The following is a 23,155-nucleotide window of genomic DNA, read 5'->3' as shown; positions in this document are numbered from 1 at the left end:
TAATAACAATTGCACTAAGTAATGTACCAATATATTTTCCTAGAAGGAAGGTCCCATCCATGCTCAAAATCAAATGACAATAACTCCAACCCATGATAGATGGTCTACATGCCTAGAATAATCATTGAAATCAATTTGAAAGTCCACTATGAATTATGCACACAAATCCATAAATAGCAAAACACGTTGTATTTAGGGCTGTCAAAATCGGGTCACGTGTCGCGCGGGTTCAGGTCCAACCCGAAACTGACCTGACATTGTTCGACCAGACCCATTTTTGCAAACGGGTCAATTTTTCGAACCCGAACCTGACCCGCTTTGGGTCCAGGTCAACCGAACCCGACCCTCTACGGGTATTTTTAGTAAATTTTTTTATTTAATTCAATTTATTTAAACCTAAATTAAATTAAGATAAGATTTACTTCAATCAATTTAAAATAAATCAAGCTTAATTTAATTTGGGCAACAATGTTTATTATTTTTTAGAAATATCATTACTTATTTCATAACAATCTTTTAAAACTCTTCTAAATTAATTAAAAATGGGTCAAACCGGGTTGATTTTGGGTTTCCGGGTCAACCAGAATCCAACCCAATTTTACAAACTGGTCGAAATCCCTAACTCGAACCCGACCTGCTTTGGGTTTAGGTTGACCCGAATCTAAAATTTTCTAGCCGAGTTCAGGTCGGGTCAAATATTGACACCCCTAGCTACGTCCATAAACCTGTACATGGAGCAGTATGAGTCCTCTCAACTTTTGAATGCTTACTTTAGCGCCTTCCATCTAACATACCATGTTTTTGTGTATGAGACCTTAATATTGAATTTAGCTTCTATATGTATTATTGTCTCCTTAGGTTTCATGTCAAGTTGTTGTTGAATGCTCCGGAGTATGAAAAGTAAAATGAACCAAGAGGTTCATCGTCGATTACCATTGTGCATAATAGAACATACGAAAATAGGAGGTGTATATATGTTAGAAATTCTACATGCTTCTCCTAATCTCTTTCTACTTTATGTGCGTAGTCATGGAAGGATTATCTTCATGGACACTAGCTATTGTTAATCAAGTTTTATTGGAGTAAATCATCTTATAATCTGCATTGTTTATAATAGATCATCTACTAACATGTCTTCCATGAGTTCATGAGGTATGAAGTTTTCTTGAGTCGTAGTGGAATGCTCTATCGAGCCAATAAAATGAACATTATCATCCCACTCTTCTACGGTGTAACAGTACTGACTTTATTCATTATCGAAGGGGCCCAGCTCACTATTAAAAAATCAGACTTTTGTAGTACAAATTTCAACTTTTCCCGACGGTTTTACCCGCCACAAATATTTTTGTAGCGGTTTTATGACCGCTGGATGTCCACTGTAATTACAATACGCTGCAAAGACATTCCGCGGCGATTTCACGATTGGCGGGGTAGTACTGAGGAATGCTGAACATAGCAGTGGTATTACCCGTTATAATATTCTAGAATTGCAGCAATCATAACCGCACCTAGATATGAAAAAAATAAACGATCTACAGGATTGTGACGATTAAAACCGCCACATTTCTGCACTATTGTGGCGGGTGAAACCACCACAAAAGCCCATAATTTTTTTTTTTTAATTCTGGCACTCACCATCCTCCTCATGTCTCACAATGAATCATTAATGGGAAGGAGACAAATAAGGTTTAACGTGTAGTTTGATACATTAAATGTAGCCTCTATTAGAATTATCTCCTTCAAATCCCTTATTATATCATTTGTTGTGATACATAAATTGGCGACTTCGTCCCCCGACATACATGGGGCGAGCTCATCCAAAATGGTTAGTATATTGTTGAATATAACCATTGAATGAGTTATACTTATGGTCATCTTACTATAAGCTCAGTTGAATTTTATGAAGAAAATACACATGTCAATCATAGCTTATTAATCTTGGGCTAATCTTTAGGTTTCCTATAAAATAGGTTCAAATAATTGTTTTTACATGACTCTACGCCTATGACATCTTAAAGATATATTCTATAATAAAATTTTTATTTTTTTTTACTATGTATAATCTCCACATTGTTGCTCTTCATTTGGGTGAAACAAACTAAAGCAAAAAAAATATTTGTTTTAGATGACTTATTAGTAGAAATCGGTGGAGGAATTGATTAATAATCATTGAAGTTTAGCTTAATTATATGTTCAAGGATATAATTATAAACTTTTAATTATAATTAGTTTTCATGCTTTATGAATAAATATTATTTTTCTACAAAAAAAATGCTTTAAGGAAAGTTATTATTTTCCGACACTTTTTCATTTTGAAAATAATTACAACACTTTTTAGGTATATGGTTATTTCTCATTTTGTCTCTGAATGTAAAACCACTCATCCACTTGAGCATCTTCATCTCTGCAACATTCTAAGACATAAAACATTATAGGTCTAATCATAATCTTATAAAAGTTTTCCTTAAAGGTTAGTGGTATTATTCTCTCACACAACAGACTCAATGAATCCTTCACTTCAGCCATCCAACTTGAATTCTACTCATAATATCTCCATCTATTTCACAATTGCTTTGAATAATAGACTTGAGATATCTAAAATGTGCACTCTTATTAATGAATTGATCACCCAATATCACAATCCCACTAATAGATCTATATGTTAAAATTACACTATATGTACTCAATTTTAGATCTACTCGAACAAAAACCTTTAACTCTAAATTTGATCTCCATAATTCAAATATTCTTTCAACTCTCTTTGAAGTTTTATCAACAAGAAGAATATCATCAGCAAAAAGCATACACCATAGTACATCCTTTGCAAATGTCTAGTAATAATACACATGACTAAAGCAAATATATAGGAGCTTAAAACTAATCATTAATGTAAATATACCTTCATTCAAAAAAACTGAGCTCCTACTTTATTTTAAATGTTCCCAAAAGATAGCCAACGGGTATCTCAAAATATTCATGGAAGTTTCCACTTGGCAAGCGATTTCTGCCATGTGGCGGCCATGCCACTAGGCAAATTATTCTGTGCGGACATCGAATGCGTTCAAAACCCAATGAAAATGCGCCACGTCACCTCTTACTCGGTACTGCGGCTCGTTACTGTTTGATACCTAACTCGATACTGTTCAGTACCGAGCTCGGTACTGAAAGACGTGACTGCACCTGATTCACCTCTGAAAGATAAGTCTATCCCGTGTCTATCTGTCACTAGGTGGCGATTTATGCAATGTCCAGGGCAAAATCGCTGCACGTGGCGGTCACGAAATCTATTTTTTTAAAAGAAAAAAACACTCTCCTAGTCCCCTCATGTTTTTTCAAATTTAAATTTAAAGGTAATCTATTTTTAAAATTTCCTCCATTAAATGGAGCTGCTTTAGCAGCTTATCAACTAAAGGCAGAAGCTTCTCTGCTGTTCGCGAGCTTTGCTAATGGAGAAGCTGGGTACTGTCTGTGTAACTGGAGCTACAAGCTACATCGGTTCATGGCTTGTTCAGAAGCTCTTGCATAGGGGATACATTGTTCATGCCACTCTCAGAAATTTAGGCAATATAATTTCTTATCTGCACAGATCAGTTGCCATTTCTTTCTTTCTTTCTTTCTTTTGAAGCTTTAATTTTTAAATTTTAGGGGATGAATCGAAGGTCCAGCTTTTGAAGAAACTGGAAGGAGCAGATGAGAGGTTGAGATTATTTGAGGCAGACTTATATGATGCGGAGAAGTTCGAGTTGGCTATCAATGGCAGCGATTTTGTCTTTCTCCTCGCCTCGACTTACCTTCTCAACCCTAACTCTCAGGCATCGTTCTTTCTTTCATTGTTTCTGCGTTTTTATTTTTGTGCTCATTTGAAAAATCGATGCCTTTATTTTATCAGATCTTCTCAGCTTCCATTCCTCTTTGTTAGATATTTTCTATCTAAATGACTTTGTTGTCTGATAACTTTAGAAAGGACATACGAAGATTCAATAAAATCCATCATCTTGAAAATTGATTAATGTTTACAAAAGCTATTGAAATTTCCCTGCTTACACGATTATAAATCCGTGCGCTATTCTTCGAGTTTGAATCAAAATTACTGTAGTTTGAAGATGCTTAATTTACACAGCTTTGAGAATTGAAAACTGGAAACTTGAAGAGGGGAGGATGAATTTCTAAAGGTTTTAAATGGCTCTTCCTAAGATGATGAGGTCTTTGAGACGACAAAAAGGAGATAGGATTTCATCAGAGACAAGGTGTTAGAGAATAATAGAAAGATTGAAATGATAGACACTGTTACAGAGAAAATTTCAACAAAATAACTAAATTTTATTTTCTTCCAAATAATGTAAATTTTTTGTTGTCCATCAAATATTTAAATTGATACCTGAATTCTTCCATATTTCATAAATAATTGGCTTAGTCGTTTTCAACAGAGTCTGATGGTTTGTAATTTAGGATCTAGGACACCTTTTTTTTTCTCCCTCTATCTTTTCATAAAGCAATCATACTTTTGTTTGCCTTATGCTTTTTTGTTATTTACTCATTGTTTTTCAAACAATTTTTGTAGTGGAAAGCTGCTTTTTGCAACTAGAGTGGCCGATTTACTTTTCTCACTCCAACTTCACAATCAATTTTGTAAAACGTTACAGCTGTCCCAAACAAACCTTTAGATTGATTGATTTTGGTCTTTGCCACTCTAAAAGTGTTCTGATTCGAGTAAAAATAGACCCAAGTCGGACACTTAATGTGCAGTTGAAAATTTTATTTCACTCTTTATGGGATCAAATGATCTTCAAATCTTTTATATATTTATATTTTGCCTTTATCAAAATTGGTGGTTTAGAGAATGAGAAGAAATAATTGCATGGCTTTTATTTAAATTGAAAATACTTATGTGTTTTTGAAAAATAAATATTTATATTTTCCCAATGTTTCTAATGCCTTCTTGTTCACATTTCATATAAATATTAGCTCATGCTTTTTTACCATTATAACACATGGATTTATATTTTGTCTGTTATATTTGTTTATATTTTGAATAAATTGCAAAACAATCAATTTAAATTAAAGAATAAAATATAATCTTGGAGATAATGATAAGGGGAGTTTGTGAGAGATCTTAGTCTGTGAAATTTTTGCGAAATGACAGATATGTAAATAATTTTTTGCAAATTTTTTTTGTAGTACAAGGACACAACAGAGGCTTCATTGGCTGCTATGCATATTATAATGGGAGTCTGTGAGAGATCTGAGTCAGTTAAACGAGTCATATACACAGCTTCAATTATGTCTGCTTCTCCAAGAAAGGAAGACGATTTTAGCTTCAAAAATCTCATTGATGAATCCTGTTGGACTCCCCTCCATTGTCCCTTTGCTCATGCTCAGAAATTCGAGCAGGTTCATATATGTTAAACTCCCCCTGATTTTATTGTTTTTCTTTATTAGTAGATTTCTACTTTAATTGCATTATGGGCTATTTAATCATTAAGATTCATGCCACCACAAAATTCATTTAATCAAGCATAAATTTTTATGTGATATTTGAATTGAAATATTTAGGAATTAAAATTCAGAATCATTCGAATTTTGATTTCAACTAATTTATTATTGAAATAAATGTTTTGATGAGATAACCCCAATGCTAAAAGTGCTCTGACTCAAGTCCAAATGAGGTTAATTCAAACATTTTAAGAAGAATTAAAAAATATGAGAGACCAAATGATCTCCAAATCTTGAGTACTTATAATTGAAACGAGTGTTTCGATGAGATGAAGCTAACAAGCTCCAGATCACTCTATTTTCATGACGTTAGGGCACTTAAATACCTTAGGAACAATCTATGTTAAAGTAAATCAACACTAGCCTTCTTGGAATATTTAGGGATTTTTGGCTAAAATTACATCAAAATATCCCACATCTCATTAAGGAAAATTATAAATATGCTCTCATCCTCAACATGAAAGGGATCTAAATTTAAAAAGGGTCAAAAAATCTAAAGAGCTCTAGAGCTTTGCTCAGTGATTGTGCTTGACGCTGATAATCACTACTAGTAATTGTTTGACCGTTGTTGTCTAACTGCTATTTCCCAACTATCATTGTATGAACACCATCACATGATTATTATCACCTAACTATCATTGCCTCACAGGTATTGCCAGATTGTAATCAACAATTTCCAGTATTAGCTATAGGTTGTGGTCATCACATTTCACTGTCTATCTAGTATTCTCTATTACATTCATAGGAAGTCAAACTAGTGTTTTGTACATTATAATATCATTTTCTCTAATTGAGAGAAGGATCAAACTTTTGTAACCTCGTATAGTAAAATATTTAAGCTGGGTCAGGTTTATAGCTTTCCCCTATATGAGTTTACCACATAAAAACTATAGTGATTTTTTTCAACTGTATGCATGGTTTAAAATTGCGCAATATGAGGCTCGCCTTTGCACAATTCCAGTAAAAAACGCCTCGATGCTTAAGCCTCGAGTTTTTTTTATGAGGCTTGCGCCTCAACTTGGTTGAGGCCCGCCTTGAGGCCCACCTCGCCTCACTGGCATGAGCCTTAACGCTCAAAACGCCTTGAGGCTTACGCCTCGCCTCACGAATGAAAAACGCCTCAATACCCGAATACGCAATTTTAAACATTGACTGTATGTATGGAATCTTTATACAAAATACAAAATTGTAAAATTCTCTCTTTACTGTCATGAATATTTTAGTATGCAATAAAAATGTACTGTAAAATATATTAGGAAATGTTGATTGCAAGAGTGAAATTAAAATTTATGCATTATTTGTAACACTACAGGAAAACTAACTATTACCGACGCCATTTTTTGGCAGTAACTAGTCATTTTCCAGCGTCAAATTTTTCGCCGATAAAACACGCTAAGGAAAAATATTTTTGGCGGCAAATATTTCCGACAGATAAAGGCCGCCAGAAAATAAAGAAAAATTAATTAAAAAAAGAAGCTTCCTGGCCACCCGCCATGCCCGGCTGCCCGCCAGGAGGCCTTCCCGCGCTGCCCGCCAGAGCTCCCGCCATGCCTGGCTGCCGCTCGAGCTCCCGTGTTACCAACCCTGCCTGCCTGCACTACAGGAAAACCCACCAGAGCTCCTGCCCTGCCCGACAGTAAAGTGGGTATGTGCTAGTTACGTCGATTTGAATTAGCTTATTCCGGCGTTAAATATGCTGGAATTATCGGCATATATTTTCGTCGGAAATGCCGACGAAAAAAAAAAACGTCGATAAATACGTCGACATGTAAACGACAGAGGTAACCGACGCTGTATCCGCCGGAAATACCGGCGTAATAAAGACGCCAGAAATGATAATGAAATTCGTTGTATCGTCATTTCCGGCAGAGTACCGGCGTGTTATCCTTCAGAAACCTGTAATAAAAAAAATTTACCTTCTCAGGCAGCAATCAGTTTTCCACACCTACAAATAATTACAAATATTTTCAGCACAAATTTTAAATATTTCCAACACTAATTAGCAAAAACTACTCAACAACACAGATTTTCACAGCACAGATTTCAACAACTTCAACAAATACTCAAAAATATAAACATAAACATTACAAATTATTCATTAACATCAACAAATATTCTAAAACATCACAAATTATTCATTAACATCATAAAATTCACCAAATATTCAGAAACTAATAAAAGTTCATATGAAACTGAAAAAAACTAAACAACTATTATATATCAGTCGACTCATCCTCAGCTGAAGCTACCTCTTTTTCACTCAATTGGTTCCTCATTCTGCGCATTTCATCCAACAACTGATTGTGTTGCTCCTGCATATGCATCTGCATCTGTATCTATGACTGCAACTGCACTTGCCAATCAACTTGTGATTTTCTTGTTCTAGCTCAGCTTAAAGGGCAGTTATATGTTGACTATGTAAGGACTCATGTGAACTTGCTGTGAAGCTAGATCCAGTAGAGGTCATCCCCTCGTATGCCTGAGTTTGCAAACCTAAACCATAAACCCTGCCATGTTGCATTCCTCCTATGGCTTGCGACCAGATGCGGTACTCAAAATACTCTATAGAGCCACCAGAAGAACCATTGCCTACTGCGGCCTGACTCTCTCGAAATCGTGTATATTCCTCCTGTGAAAATTAATAAAAATTAAAGCAATTTATTTAGACATAAAATAAAAAATATATGTCGGGTTGATTTCCTTAAGCAGCCCAATGAATTGATTAAAACATTTATGAGCAACATTATATTCAGCCTTGATGCTTAACATCTTCACAGCAACAGATAACTTTGAGTGGGTGGTGCACCCCTTCCATATTGATTGTTGGGCAGCATGCAACAAATCATAAAAATTTTATGCCTCATTATTTAGTAACTCTTTTGTATATTGTTCAGATTGTATTCAAGTTGCATCATGAACTAACTCCTCAAGATTTAGTCAGATATTTTCATCCTCGGCTATATTACTATTTATAGATGGACTGCATTGAGAATCAAAATGTAACTCATACTCATCATGAGAAGTCCAATACCAATACTGTGGCATGAACCATCTACAATACAGATCAACAATTACATCATATGGTCTTAGATGCACTAGATTTTTATATTTAGAACATGGACATCGAAACATTCCATCTGATATGAAGCTGGATAGTTGTTTCGCTGTCTAAATGAAAATGTTCACCTACATATAATATGGAGCAGATAATTAATGGATTATAATAATTTTGTAATAATGGTCAGATAAAAATTATTGGTGGACGTAAGTCGAGCAATAGCTGTTAGATAATGTAAGGAGATGATAATGTAAGGAGATGATAATAGTTGGCAACTTGACAACTTGACTACGATCCTTCTGACTTCCATCGCCATTCTATTCTCCTTCTAACCACAAACGCTTAATTATATTTTCCCTATAATTATCGTCGTTTTATGTGACCAAATACGAGGCTCCAAACATCACATCACATCATTAGACATTTCCTTCACCGTTATAAAGATTTTTGGAATATCTAAAATGTTTTTCCTCTAATCTTATCTTCTAATGGAGCTACTCCAACCTTATCACGTATATGCTCATTTCAGAACTATCTATAAGGGTAAAGCCACTCATCCACCTAAATATCCTCATCTCTGCAACACTATGAACAATAGATCTAAAACATGTACTCTTATTAATAACTTGCTTGTCCAAAGTCACAATCCCCTCACTAGGTTTAGTACTTCCAATGTTTAAAATTGCGTATTTGGGTATTGAGGCGTTTTTCATTCGTGAGGCGAGGCGTAAGCCTCAAGGTGTTTTGAGGCGTAAGCCTCAAAATCAAAAGATTGCATAAACATAAAATTAAAATCAAAAGATTGCGTAAACATAAAATTATAAATTTTTTAAATACTAATGAGTGAATAATATAAAACATAAAAAATCATAAGATATGAAGTGAAATCAAAATATCTCAATAATAATACAACATGAAATATAGTTCAACTCAAAATTCTATCATTCCCAAATCCCAATATTCTTCATTAACATATAATTCCAATTTCTAAAAATAAATAACAATGACATATCACATAAGAACTCATAAATCATCAGCAATGTCATCACTAAGGGGTTCTTCATTTGAATCATCATTATGATGAACTGCTCTCTCCCCTTCCCCTCTCCTATAGAGTCCAATGTCGAGCATTTACTTCAAGATTTATGTAAGTTTTAATATATATAGCGTGAGGCGTAAGCCTCATGCCAGTGAGGCGAGGCGGGTCTCAACCAAGTTGAGGCGCAAGCCTCATAATAAAAACTCGAGGTGTAAGCATCGAGTCATTTTTTACTGGAATTGCGCAAAGGCGGGCCTCAAGGTGAGCCTCATATTGCGCAATTTTAAACCATGAGTACTTCATCTCTTTTTCCTTACTTTATCAACATGAATAATATCATCAGCAAAAGCATAAACCAAGGCACATCCTCTTGCAAATGTCTAATGAAAAAATACAAGAAAAAAATAAAATCTTACGGTGGACGAAATAGGCGACTGAGGCGGCGAACATTGGCAAACTAGGTTGAATGGTCTTCACAGCGGTGGAGCTACTCCAACCTTATCACGTATAAAACAAGCTCCTTATCATTCTATGCAAATTTAAACTAAGAAAATCAACTGAAAATTATGAACCTTACGATGGATTTTCCGAAAACTGTGGCGTTTCGCCGGTGACAGAGGCGGTGAGCGTCGGCGAACTCTCGTGGAAGTCCGGAAGGCTTGGCAGCGGCGAGCTTCGGTGGGGAAACGCTAGGGCGACGGAGGCGAGCGGAGATCCAAAACCAATTGGCGGAATGAAATAATAAGCCAGACGGGCTCGAGTTTGAAATAGGGCTTTCGCCGACGGATTTTCCGGTGGAAGTATTTCCATCATTTTTTTACGTCGGTAATATTTGGTTGTGTTTAAAATGACTCTTAAGAGGACTAAATTGAGAAAAAAGATTCACGTAGCTTACCCCACATAAAGGCTTGATGTTGCTTTTGTTATTGAAACATAAAGGCAGGTTATCATGGAAATTATTCTACTTCACCATATTTGTATAAATTGACACTTTGCTTGTCATCTAAATGAAAAAAAAAGGGTATACAAATAAATATTATAAATGTACTAATTTAATCACAAAGAGCAAAATCAAGCTTTCATCTTTAAACGAATTAATTTTATGGCTATGAGGTTAATTAGTAATTTGGCAACTTGAATGCTTAATATCTACATGAGAAATCTTGCATGTCACATATATGTCATGTAATGTCATGTAATAAAAAGAAAATTGGTATTTTTTCTCATTTGGACATAAGTGAAATTTCATGGAATGATAAGGGAATAATTGGATAAATTTCATAAAACCTGATTAAATATTGATTCCAAGAACTCAAAAAAATATGAAAGACATCAAAATTATAGCCAGATGGTTTCAATGCATTCTAATAATTCATTAGTACACTAGATAGTCATAAACACAAGGAGAAAATGAATAAAATAATTATGATAAGATATATTGAGTATTTCCTTTTTATAGAGTATTCAAACTAAATTTAAATGCTAAATAATTATCATGATGAAATATGCATGATTCTTGTAACTCAAAATTATTATATTTTGATGATATATATTAGAGGATTGATATAATAATTTATTGAATCTTATTATCTTCTTTCACATTTTCACTATCACGTTATTAATATTGTTCATGGATTACATAGGATTATATTGGATCAAAGACATTGACAGAGAAGGAATTTCTAGCCTACAACACAAAAAGAGGGAAAAGAAGAATAAAAATGGTGAGCTTAGTTTGTGGTCTTGTTGGAGGGAATGGAATTCTTGAGTATATGCCAGGTAGTATTTCTGTTATCATTTCGCCCTTGAGTGGTCAGAGGCTTCCCTATAAACGACTAAAGTTGCTTCAAGAAATGTTGGGCTCAGTGCCTTTGGTGCACATTGATGATGTTTGTGAAGCTCATATTTTCTGCATTGAGCATGAAATCATTTATCAGAGATTTATATGTGTTAGCCATTGGCCAGTGATGCAGGAGATTGTTGATTACTACAAGCACAAGTTTCCTAATGCTCAAGTACTCAAAGAGTAAGTAAGGTGGAAGTTTTCTTTAATTTCTCTTGCATATTATATATATAGACATTGCAATTGGTTTCAGGGTTGAGGGAGATAAAAATGGCACGCTATTCAATTCTACCAAGTTACTTGACCTTGGGTTCAAGTACAAGTATAGTATGGAGCAGATACTTGATGGCAGCGTTGAATATGCGAGGAGAGTGGGTAGCCTTACAGATCTTTGAGCTTTCTTTTGATAAATGGATTCATAGAAGACTTCTGTTCATCAAAGGAGTATGAGATATTTAAGAAATATATAAAGCACGTGTAGGTAAATAGTGCTTTGTTCTATAATTCTTAATATTGGCATAATTAATCCGATTATGCATTTATTTCAGCATAATTTGTTGGATCTGCAAAGCTTTACAAACACATTAATTTTGAACTTTAGTCATTCAAAATATTCTTTTGAATATTCTGGTCAATGTTATCTGCCTTTTTTTTCTGACACTTCTTTTTAGTTGACCAGTGCTTCCCTTGATTTTCAGTGAGCAAAATGCATACATAATGCTTATATTGTCTCTATTTGTGCTCAAGTATAGTTTTGAGGTCACTCTAGGTCTATTGCATTATATTGGCAAAGGTATTGTGGGAAGACATTTTGATAAATTGTAGAAATTTAAAGAGCGTGTGAGATTCACGACATTATTTGTTCTTAAATTTCAGGCACAAAACGTTTTAAAAGATAGATTATCAAGGAAAGAACTGATAGAAAAACTTATCAACTTGACTCATCTCTGCCAACCTAAATGAGTATAAGAGTTAGAGTTCGTTTGGAACGGGTTTCTTACTGCTTCTTAAATCAGTTTTCTAGTACAAAAATTAATTTTTTTTACTAGAAAGTTGCTTTAAGCAGCAGTAAGAAATACATCCCAAACAAAGCCTTAGTCTCTCTAGCAGTTGAGAATCACCAGGCGAGTGTTACACTTTCTCTTGCTAGTGGATCTTCTGCATTTTGCTCATGTGTGTCCCCTCTTCGGACTCCTAAAAGTTATGTTGTTGTTGTGGGTTGTGGTCTTATGTCTGCCTATCCTCTTGTTAGTAGTAGCCTACATTCTTCGGTGATTTTCAAAGACAATATTCAACTACTCAACTTTTTGTCTTATGAGGGCTTTCTAGCTTTAATAATCACTAATAATTAGCTGCTCAATCTAATTGACCCTTTTAGGCTTCGTTTGGGACAGTGTTTCAATCTATAACATAGTGTTTCTATATAAACGCATTTTTCAATAATCTGCTAGGAGACTAAAATAAATGCCCTCATATACTTAACCAATTTCTACCTCATATTAGAACTTCAACCAAAGTTGAACCTAAAATACAAAAGGATCAAACCCATTTTAATTTAATTAAAAAAAAAAAAAAACTTAAACCTATAGGTAAGGTCAACTACCTAATAGTTCTACTTCAACATATTTTTCAATTATTCGACACGAGATTAAATCCAGAATTCTAAGGTGCCTGAACACGAGTGTTATGAACTCATCTTGATGCTCTCATTTTGTCTTTGGGTTGATAGTGTAAATCTTTATGTGTATGAGCACCAATTATAAAATCAAGTTAAATTTGTCTTTTATGCATTATTATTAACCGGTGATCACAACAACAACAACAACAAGCCTTTATCCTACTATGTGGGGTTGGTTACATGAATCTTTTTTTTTCATTATGTCCTATTAAGTGTCAAATTTTCACTTAAATCTGATAAAAAAAGTCATTTTTAATACTTTCTAATCAAATCTTTTAGGTCTACCTCTACCTTTCTTAATATAAGACAGATTTAATACATATAATCTCCTAACACCTGGTGTTTTATGTTACTAAATCATCTAAGGTGACTCTCTCTAATCTTGTCAACCACTGGAGCTACTCCAACTTTTTCACATATATACTCATTTCATATTTTGTCTCTAAGTGTAAAGCAACTCATCCATCTAAGCATCATCAACTTTGCAACACTTAACTTAATTTTATGCTTCACTTTTAATGACCAATATTCTGCACCATAATGCATTGCAGGTCTTAGCACCATCTTATATAATTTTACATAAGTTTGAGTGGCTTTTCTATCACACAATAGACCCAATGCATTACTCCACTTCAACCGTCCAACTTGAATTCTACTAATAATATACCCATCTATTTAAGGTTCTATTTGAAAACCATGCACTCTTTTTAATGACTTGATCATATAATGTCACAATCCCAACACTAAATTTATTACTATTAAAACTATATTCCATATAATTAGTTTTAGATATGCTCAAACAAAAATCTTTAGACTTTAAAATTGACCTTCATAATTTAAGTTTTTCATCAATTCTCTCTCGTCTTATCAACAAGAAGACTATCATCAGCAAAAGGCATCCATGCCTAAAAAAAGATATGGGCTTAAAGCCCATCGCTAATTTAATCCAACTGAAATAGAAAAATACTTGGTCAAATCATCCTAATTCAAGTAAAATAAAAAACTAAGTTAGAATATCCTAAATCAAATTTAATTAAAATGAACTTTATAGCCATCATAATTATTTCAAAATTAATATAACACAAATTTAAATGGATTAGTTATATATATTAAACCTATCTAAAAATAAATTTAGATTTTGTTTGGGACTATTTTTTTTCTGCTTCTTAAAGCAGCTAAAATTTTTGTACTAAAAAGCTGCTTTAAGAAACAATAAGAAAGCAGTCTCAAACCAAGTCTTAATGTCTATTTTACCAAGTCTTAATGTCTATAAATAAGGATATCAAAACTCAAATTCTCCCCATTAAAAGATTAACCATTAATATTCCAAAACTGCCTTCAGCCTCATCTTCTTTTCATCCTATTCTTTCCAGCAAAGACTTTAAAACAAACCCCCTTTCCCCTCAATTTCTATTATAGTATACATTTAACTGAGAAACTTGAATAAAGGCTTATACCATCACTGTTTTAAGGAGAGAAACACCCTCTATTTTGAATTGCAGAGAGGTTTTTGCCTTTTTGGTCTTACATGATTTGATCACATCGTACTTACCATACAATCTATATATACTCTGAAGCAAGAAACAGATCAGCAGAGCCTCTCTGACTAATAAAAATCAAAGGAAAATTCACTGTCAAACACAAACTGCTCCACTCCAAAATCTATCTTCAACATTTCTGAACTTGTAGTCGAATTCGAAGCACAGATAATATCTGCAATCTCCAAATCCAGACCCTCGTAGTTCTCTGGATTTGAAGAAGAGGAGAAGACATTGCTCTCAAGCTTCAAGCAGCTCTTTGGCGTCAAAGGGAAAGAGAAGTAAGGAGAAGACTCTGATTTCTGTTCATTTGAGCTCAGAGCTTCGGTCTTCACCTTAATGCTCTGATTTTGATGGATAATCTGTTCATTAGTTAGAGGAGAAGGTTTCTGGAAGCCATGGTTGCAGGTGTGAGCTCCTCTGTATGTGATGTCAAATAAGGAGGAGTTATTATCTGAGCGCTGTATTTGCTTGGTGGCTACACAGCCATGGGAGTGACGGTAGGTGCATCTGTAGTAGCACCTGTGAATTAGGAGAGCAGAATGATGAGTTTAACTTCTTAATTTTTGTAATTAATGGACATTTCATGATTTGGCGATCTGTGATTAAGATAAGTTAGATTAGTTAGTAAAGATTTGCTTTGAAGATTTGTTCAGTTATAACATATAAACAGCAGACTTCTTATAATTAGTAATTTGTATTGATCATTACTCGTTAAGCAAATTATGATTAATTAAACGACTTTGCCACCTCCATGGAGATTTGTTCGGAGAAACCAACCAGATTGTAATCAACTAAATGAATTTCCTCTGTTAATGACAACTTGACAGAGAAACCAACCTGGGAAACTTAGCTCCAAGAATGTCTTTTTGCCCGTACTTCCTCCAGCTATGCCCATCATCTAATGGAATCTCCATGGCTGAACCAGAACAAGCTTTCACTTGCTCGCTCCACCTCGGTAAACTCTTCCTATAGACATCAATCAAACAAGAAATTTATCTTCAAAAACTGTTTTAAGAGCTCAAAACCAGTAAGCTTTATCTGCTCAATGAGAAAAACCTCTTCTTGCACATCTCCCTTCGCTCCTGCTCCTTAAAGCTTCTTTCAGAACTTTGGCTTCGCGGGCTATCAGTGGCCGAAGACGGCGGTGGTGACGGTAAGCCCCTCTGCTCCATAAGCTTAATAATGGCGATGGCTGTGGCGAATGTAGATTGTAGTTTACTCGATAACAGTAAACAAGTTTCAGAAGAGAAGGTCTCGTAGTTATAAAGGTGTGCTTCAAGCTCCATTACATGGCCATTGCCTTCTCTCAGTACATCAATAAGCATTTTTAAGTCTTCGCTATGGCTCTTCTCCATTTCCGTTTTGTCAAGCTGAAACAGGAGGCCAAAACTGAAGTTTTGAAGTGAAGAGAATTCTTAACGTTTAGATAAGCATTGCAGCAGTGATTATGGGGGTTTTAAGGGGGAGATGGAAGTTTGACTGAGAAAAATTGGGTTCTTTTGTTTTAGCATTTTGAATATTTGACTGGTCATTGGAGAAAAAGGCAGATAAAAGCGAGAGAGAGAGAGAGAGAGAGAGAGAGATCTGGCTTAGGAATGCTGACTGGTTCTTTGAGTATAACTTTTCTATTGGGGTTGAAGAAGCTTCGTGGAGGTGAGGAGGAAGACTCTTCAAAGATTGTTAACGCGTGAGGTGTAGTGAATAGTGACGTTAGAGGTGGAAAGTATGATTACGTGTGGATGAGGTATTATTGTGGGGCCACGTGGATTTGTTTGAAATGTTTTTTAGTATTTGAAATATTTTTTAGTATTGAAGAATAATAAAATGAGATTTAAGATGAATTTAATGATACAAAAACTAGTCTAATTTGAGCCCAAATTAAGGGCTTGAGTCATATGTGAAAATCTATATTTGTAATTGGATGACTAAATTGTCTTCAAATATGGCATGCTTACAGTCGAATCGAATGGCTCGATGAGATGAATCCAACGATGATAAGATCCGTTAATTCTAACATCATTAAGACACTTCAATGCTAAATAAATGCTCCATGATTGAAGGAATCAGTATGGGTTATCTGATGAAGCACTTCAAATTTGTTTTGCATCTTCTTCATATTTACTGGTCATATCACTCCCAAAAATCTATAAATAGATCCGTATTCTTTGCAAAAGAAAGGGCTTAGAACTTGGGCTAAAGATTCAAGAGAGTTCTGAAAGTTAAAGAATCATGAAGCTCCAACCAAACCATCGACAGCAAACCCTTGCCACCCTACCACTGCCATCAGATTTTCATTGGCTGATCGTCGTCGGATATCCACCTAGCCACCGTCGTTGGACCTCCACCCGACCCTTGCCAACAGACTTTCTTCGACCAATCATCCCTGGACGTCTACCTAGCCATCGCCATTGGACTTCCGTCCGACCACTGCCACCGGATATTCATCAACTAACCATTAATGTCGAACTACAGCCCGATCGTCACCATCAAACCTCTGCCCAACCATCATCACTAAGTCTCCACCATAAAACCTCCATTCGGCCACTACCGTCGAGTATTCGCCATCCAATTGTTGATGTCAGGCCATCACCCGACCATCGTCGTTGGACATCAAAAGCCTGATTATGATCCTTCTAACCTCTATCACTCATCAACTACAATCCTTAAACCCCATAATCGCCTGAATGCAATCCTCGGACCATGATGTCCCTTCTATTATCCTTATAACCACTATCTTCCATCAACTACAGTCCCTATGACCTCTGTCACCAACCAATTACGATCCCTACGACCTCTGTCACCCAATTAATATCCCAATAACCATCGTCGACCGACTACACCCTCGAACCATCATCACTGAAGTATAATTATTATATCATATATATATATATATATATATCAAAATCTTAAATATTGTAAAACTCCTTAAGTAAAAAGATGCTAAACTCTTAAACATCGAGGCACCTTTTGGTTTAATTATTAGAATTTTATTAAGAAACTATATAATTAAGCGTGCTCATCCTAGAGAAATCCTGAGATGAGTGACCTCCTAGGAAGTTACACCAATAGGATAAACTCATAAGGTGTTTAGGTCAAAGCTAATAATATCTTGATAGTTAAGATTTTAGACTGTTACAAATAATATCATGGTAATATACTAGCAGAAGATGAACTAAGTGACATACAAGATAAAGTGCTACAACATAGGAGTCATCTCTTGAACCTTATATGGGACAAAGTGGTACGTGGTGAGATTCACCACTCGAACTTGTAGTGGACATCTCTAGAATCTTATATGAATGGTGGATGATTTTAGTATAAAGATATTGATAAGGATGTCAGTTACTTAAGAATTGGAGATTATGAAATCTCTTAAGCAAAAAGAAGTTAAACTCTTAAATATCGAGGCGCTTTTAGTGTAATAGTTAGAATTTTATTAAGAAACTTCATAATTAAGAAGAGAAATCCCGGGATAGTGACACCTAGAAAGTTACACCAACAAAATAAAATCGTGAGGCCATTAGTTCAAAGCATATAATATCTCGATAGTTAAGAGTTTGAGCTATTACAAGATATCACCACAAATCATAATATTTAAAGGAAAGCTTGTTAGCCTATTATCTTGTTATATGTATAAAGATTTATAGTTATTGCATCCTAGAATATTCATGGTGAGAAGTATAAAGTTTAACATCTTAGCTTTATACAAAGAACCAACACATAATCAAATAAAAGAGAAGGGTGTAGCGTTCATAAAATGCACCAAATTTTTTATGTTGAAACCTTAAAGGGGGAAAAACCCATCACCCGCATTGCTAAGTCTCCACCATAAACCTCCATCTGGCCACTACAGTCGAATATTCGCCAGCCAATCGTTGATGTTAGCCCATCACCCGACCATCGTTGTTGGACATCAGAAGCCTTACTATGATCCTTCTAACCTCTATCACTCATCAACTATAATCCTTAAACCCCATAATTGCCCGAATGCAATCCTCGGGCCATGATGCCCCTTCTATTGTCCTTGTAACCACTATTGCCCATTATAGTCCCTACGACACCATCCGATATTTATCCCTACAACCTTTGTCACCCAATTAATAGTCCACTAACCATCATCGACCGACTACACCCTCGAACCATCATCACCTACGTATAATTCTTAGATCATTGCCACTTGACAAAGGTCATTCCAACCTCAGTTGCCTGCCAACTACGATCCTCGAGCCACCGTCGCCTAAGTATGGTTCTTTTGACTTTAGTCGCCTGCCAACTACGTCACTCTAACCACTGTCAGTCGACTATGGTCCTCGAACCACCATCACCCACCAATTACAATTCTCATACCACCATCATTCAACTATGGTTCATTCGACCTCTATCGCTCGACTAGGTGTAAAGCCCAAGACCTTAATTGCAAGAATTAATTCTTTTACCTCTAATCTAATATCTAATATATTAAACCTTCTTTAAAATTATCAATATAGATCAGTCTAGCAAAATAAAATATATAAATTATATATATAATCAAAATCTTAAATATTATAAAATCGCTTAAGTAAAAAGAAGCTAAACTCTTAAACATCGAGACACCTTTTGGTTTAATTATTAGAATTTTATTAAGAAACTCTATAATTAAGCGTACTCAACCTAGAGAAATTCTGAGATAAGTGACCTCTTGGGAGGTTACACCAATAGGATAAGCTCATTATGTGATTAGGTCAAAGCTGATAATATCTTGATTGTTAAGAGTTTAGACTGTTGCAAATAATATCAGGGCAATACACTAGCAGAAGATGAGAACTAAGTGACATACAAGGCAAAGTGCTACACCAGACAAAGTGCTTTGTGGCGAGAGTCATCGCTTGAACTTGTAGGGGCCACCTTTAGAATCTTATCTGAATGGTAGATGATTTTAGTATAAAGATACTGGTGAGGATGTCAATTACTTAAGTATGGGAAGATTATGAAATCACTTAAGCAAAAAGAAGTTAAACTCTTAAACATCGAGGTGTTTTTAGTCTAATAGAATTTCATTTAAAAAACTTCATAATTAAGCATGCTCGTCTAAGAGAAATCCTAGGATGGTGACACCTGAAAAGTTACACCAACAAAATAAAATCGTGAGGCTATTAGACCAAAGCATACAATATGTCGATAGTTAAGAGTTTGGGCTATTACAAGATATTATCACAAACCATAGTATTTAAAGAAAAGACTATCAGCTTATTATCTTGTTATATATATAAAGATTTATAGTTATTGCATCCTAGAATATTCACGGTAATATAGAAGTATAAAGTTTAACATCTTAGATTTGTACGAAGATCCAGCACATAATCAGATAAAAGAGAAGGGTGTGACATTCATAAGAGACACCAAATTTTTTATGTGGAGACCCTTAAAAGGGGGAAAACCATGAGACTTGGCCCAGTTTGAATGAATCCACTAGTATTTTTAGTCGATTACAAGTGAGGCCCTTCCTTAGGGGGAAAGCCTTGCCTTGATGTAGCAAATATACATCATATAGAGTGCATTACTTAGTGAGAATTGGAAGAATCAATATTGACATAATTGTTTGGTCGGCAGGGCCATAGTCGGTAGGCGATGGAGGTTGTGAAGACCGTGGTCGGGTCGGGTGACAATGGTCGGAAGGACCGTGGTCGACGAAAGACGGAGGTCGAAGATACCATTGTCAGGTGATGGAGGTCTGACGAACCATAATCGGTGAGCTATAGAGGTCGAAAAGATAGTAGTCTTGAGACAGTAGTTGGAAGGATCGTAGTCAACAGGCAACAGAGGTTAGAAAAACTATTATTTGGTGATGGAGATCGGAAGGTCACTGTAGTTAAAAATATCATTGTCGACGATGAAGGTTAGAAGAACTATAGTCGACGGGCAATAGTGGTCAAAAAGATCATAGTCGATTGAAAGTGTCTGGAAGGATCGTAGTTGGCGGGCGACGGGGGTCAAAAAGATCATAGTCGGCGATGGTGGTTAGGAGCAAATTTGATGACAATCAGTGGACGGGTGTAAGTCCGGCGATAAATTAGTGGTCGGGCTGAAGTCCGACGAAAGTCCGGCAACAATTGGTGGCTAAGCGGTGATCGAGAAGTTGCTTGGTGAAAAGAGAGATCTAATATTTCTCTTCCTTCTTCCTCTTTTCCCCTCTTTATTTCCTTGCTTGGTCTCCCCTCAATAAAGAATGAGAGGTCTATTTATAGTTTTTTTGGAGTGGCATGGTCAGTAAATAGTGAGAATATCAAGGGCATGTTGGGAGTATTTTGAATGGACGGCCGATATTGACTCCCTTGATTATAGACCATTTATCAAGTATTTGAGTGCCTTAATGACTCTTCCTTCTTTCTCTTTTCCCGTCTTTATTTCCTTGCTTAGTTTCCCTTCAATAAAGAATGAGAGGTCTATTTATAATTTTTTGGGAGTGGCATGGTCAGTAAATAGTGAGAATATCAAGGGCATGTTGGGAGTATTTTGAATGGACAGCCGATATTGACTCCCTTGATTATAGACCATTTATCAAGTATTTGAGTGCCTTAATGATGTCAAAATTCACGATCTTGGGCTCGTTGGATTTGTCTCGTCAAGCCACAAGATTTGATTATAAGCATGTCACATTTAAAAATCATTTGATCATCCAATTTATAGTTTGAACCTTTCAAATGCACTTCGTGTCTTCAATTTGGGCCCATTCAGACTCGCTCTGTGTCGTATTTGGTGTCGTTGGGTTCGTCTTTTTGAGACGTTTAATTCGACTATAAGTTTGTTGAAATCGGAGTTCGGATGGCCTCGAATTTAATTTTAGAAAATTTCAACTTAATTTTGTCTCGAGATTTGTGTCCAATCAAGATAAATTTTTGATGATATATCAATAGTAATTAATCTCATGATATTAAAATTATTTAATATAATATAAATTATTAAAATTAGCTACATCTAAATTATCCAAAATAATAATTAAGATTTTTTATTTATAGATAATCTTTAAATATTTGAAAGTAAAAGAAAATAAGATAGTTATAATTATGTGTGATCATATATTATCTCTCAATATAATTAAAATATTAAATTATTTAAAAAATATAAGATAAATATAATTAAATTATTAGAAAATATGATTTAAATAATAGAATTTTGCACTTTTTTTTCTGTAATGATTGTATTTAATAATTCCCAATAGTTTAGTTATATATTTCTTTAATTTTGTTGCATTGCCTTATAGTTTATTTGTACTAAGCTATAATATGTGGCACATAAAATTAAGGATACGTATAAAAAAAATATATCCTTATCCTAATCCACAATGTATCAGAATATCATGAAATAATATATTTCCATCAATAAAATTAAACTTAGACCTTAAATTAATAATTTCTTTTGCACTTATTTTGCCTTAAAATAATATAATTATATTTAACATATTTTTGAAGTTTAAGCTTCAAAATTTTTAAATTTAGTCAATTAAAGAACACAATTCTAAATTAACCCTAAATTTTAAAAAATTGTGAAATACCACAACTTTAAAAAAAAAAATAATAAATCACAACTTTGTAATGTTAATTTGGGAATATTTTATTATATGTACACCTAGCATAATTATTAGGGGTGTGAAACGAGTTGATGGGTTGAATTCAGGTCCAACTTGAATCCAATCAACTTGAATACAACCCATTAACTTGTTTTGACTTTAAAAAAATTTATATCTTATTAAATATAAAATTTAGAATTTTTTATCAAAGAAAAGTAAACCCATAAGTAAAAAAAAGAAAAGAAAAATATATTAAACAAATTATTTTCAAGTCAAAACGGGTTCACAGGACAACCTAATCACGGCTCATTTAATAAATGAATCAAAAGATCTAACCCAAACTCATACCGATAATAAACAAATTAATCCGAACCTGAATTTTTTAAATCGGGTCATCTATTGACACACCTAATAATTATCATGTATGCTAACTTTTGTTTATCATTAGGATTTCAGGTTAATGAACATTGGCATTTCTACCTGTTTACACGACTATAAATCAATATTTTAGAGTGTGAACTATATCTTTTATGATATAATTAATCTATCATTAAAAAGAAGATTAAGATATAATCAATAATTACAGTCAATGATTAGTCTTCTCTACTAATGAGGTGGCCTGTTAACACACGGCCACTTTAGGCTTCCAAAAATTTCCTCGAAGGGAAGAGGTCTTGAATTCTTGCTAGTTTATAGAGAGGCTTTAGCTCATTTATGCCTATGAAATGATTTCTGTGTAGAAACTGTTATATGATGAAGTCAAAGTAGCAAAAGAGAGGTTACTTCCACGAAGGAATTGGGTACTTCCAAGGAAGATGAAGGTGGACTTGGTTGGTCTCGTGAAAAGAGAAATTGCTCTGTGTGGAGTCCGAATCGAAAAAATTATCCCGACATATGAGTGTACACACTATATACATATTTATACATAGTATATATCAAATCAATATCACTCTGTGT

At 34.6% G+C, this 23,155-nt stretch overlaps 2 protein-coding genes across 2 annotated transcripts; one reads left to right on the top strand and one right to left on the bottom strand.

Annotated features, from left to right (window-relative positions):
• The first annotated feature begins 3,351 nt into the window (after positions 1–3,351).
• On the top strand, positions 3,352–13,268 carry LOC110094490 (putative anthocyanidin reductase). Its single transcript, XM_020819745.2, has 5 exons — positions 3,352–3,561; positions 3,646–3,812; positions 5,179–5,391; positions 11,234–11,616; positions 11,687–13,268. The coding sequence occupies exons 1-5, from the start codon at positions 3,447–3,449 to the stop codon at positions 11,826–11,828; spliced, it is 1,020 nt and encodes a 339-aa protein (XP_020675404.1). The 5' UTR covers positions 3,352–3,446; the 3' UTR covers positions 11,829–13,268.
• Positions 13,269–14,435: 1,167 nt separating this feature from the next.
• LOC110094461 (probable WRKY transcription factor 53) lies at positions 14,436–16,173 on the bottom strand. Its single transcript, XM_020819712.2, has 3 exons — positions 15,709–16,173; positions 15,490–15,618; positions 14,436–15,171 (listed from the first exon to the last, which is right to left on the bottom strand). The coding sequence occupies exons 1-3, from the start codon at positions 16,005–16,007 to the stop codon at positions 14,718–14,720; spliced, it is 882 nt and encodes a 293-aa protein (XP_020675371.2). The 5' UTR covers positions 16,008–16,173; the 3' UTR covers positions 14,436–14,717.
• Between the last annotated feature and the right edge of the window lie 6,982 nt (positions 16,174–23,155).

Source organism: Dendrobium catenatum, unplaced genomic scaffold (assembly GCF_001605985.2).
Source record: "Dendrobium catenatum unplaced genomic scaffold, ASM160598v2 fragScaff_scaffold_993, whole genome shotgun sequence".
Taxonomy (NCBI): Eukaryota; Viridiplantae; Streptophyta; class Magnoliopsida; order Asparagales; family Orchidaceae; genus Dendrobium; species Dendrobium catenatum.
Note: the sequence above shows the minus strand (reverse complement) of the source record. Positions and strands in the feature narration are given on the sequence as shown.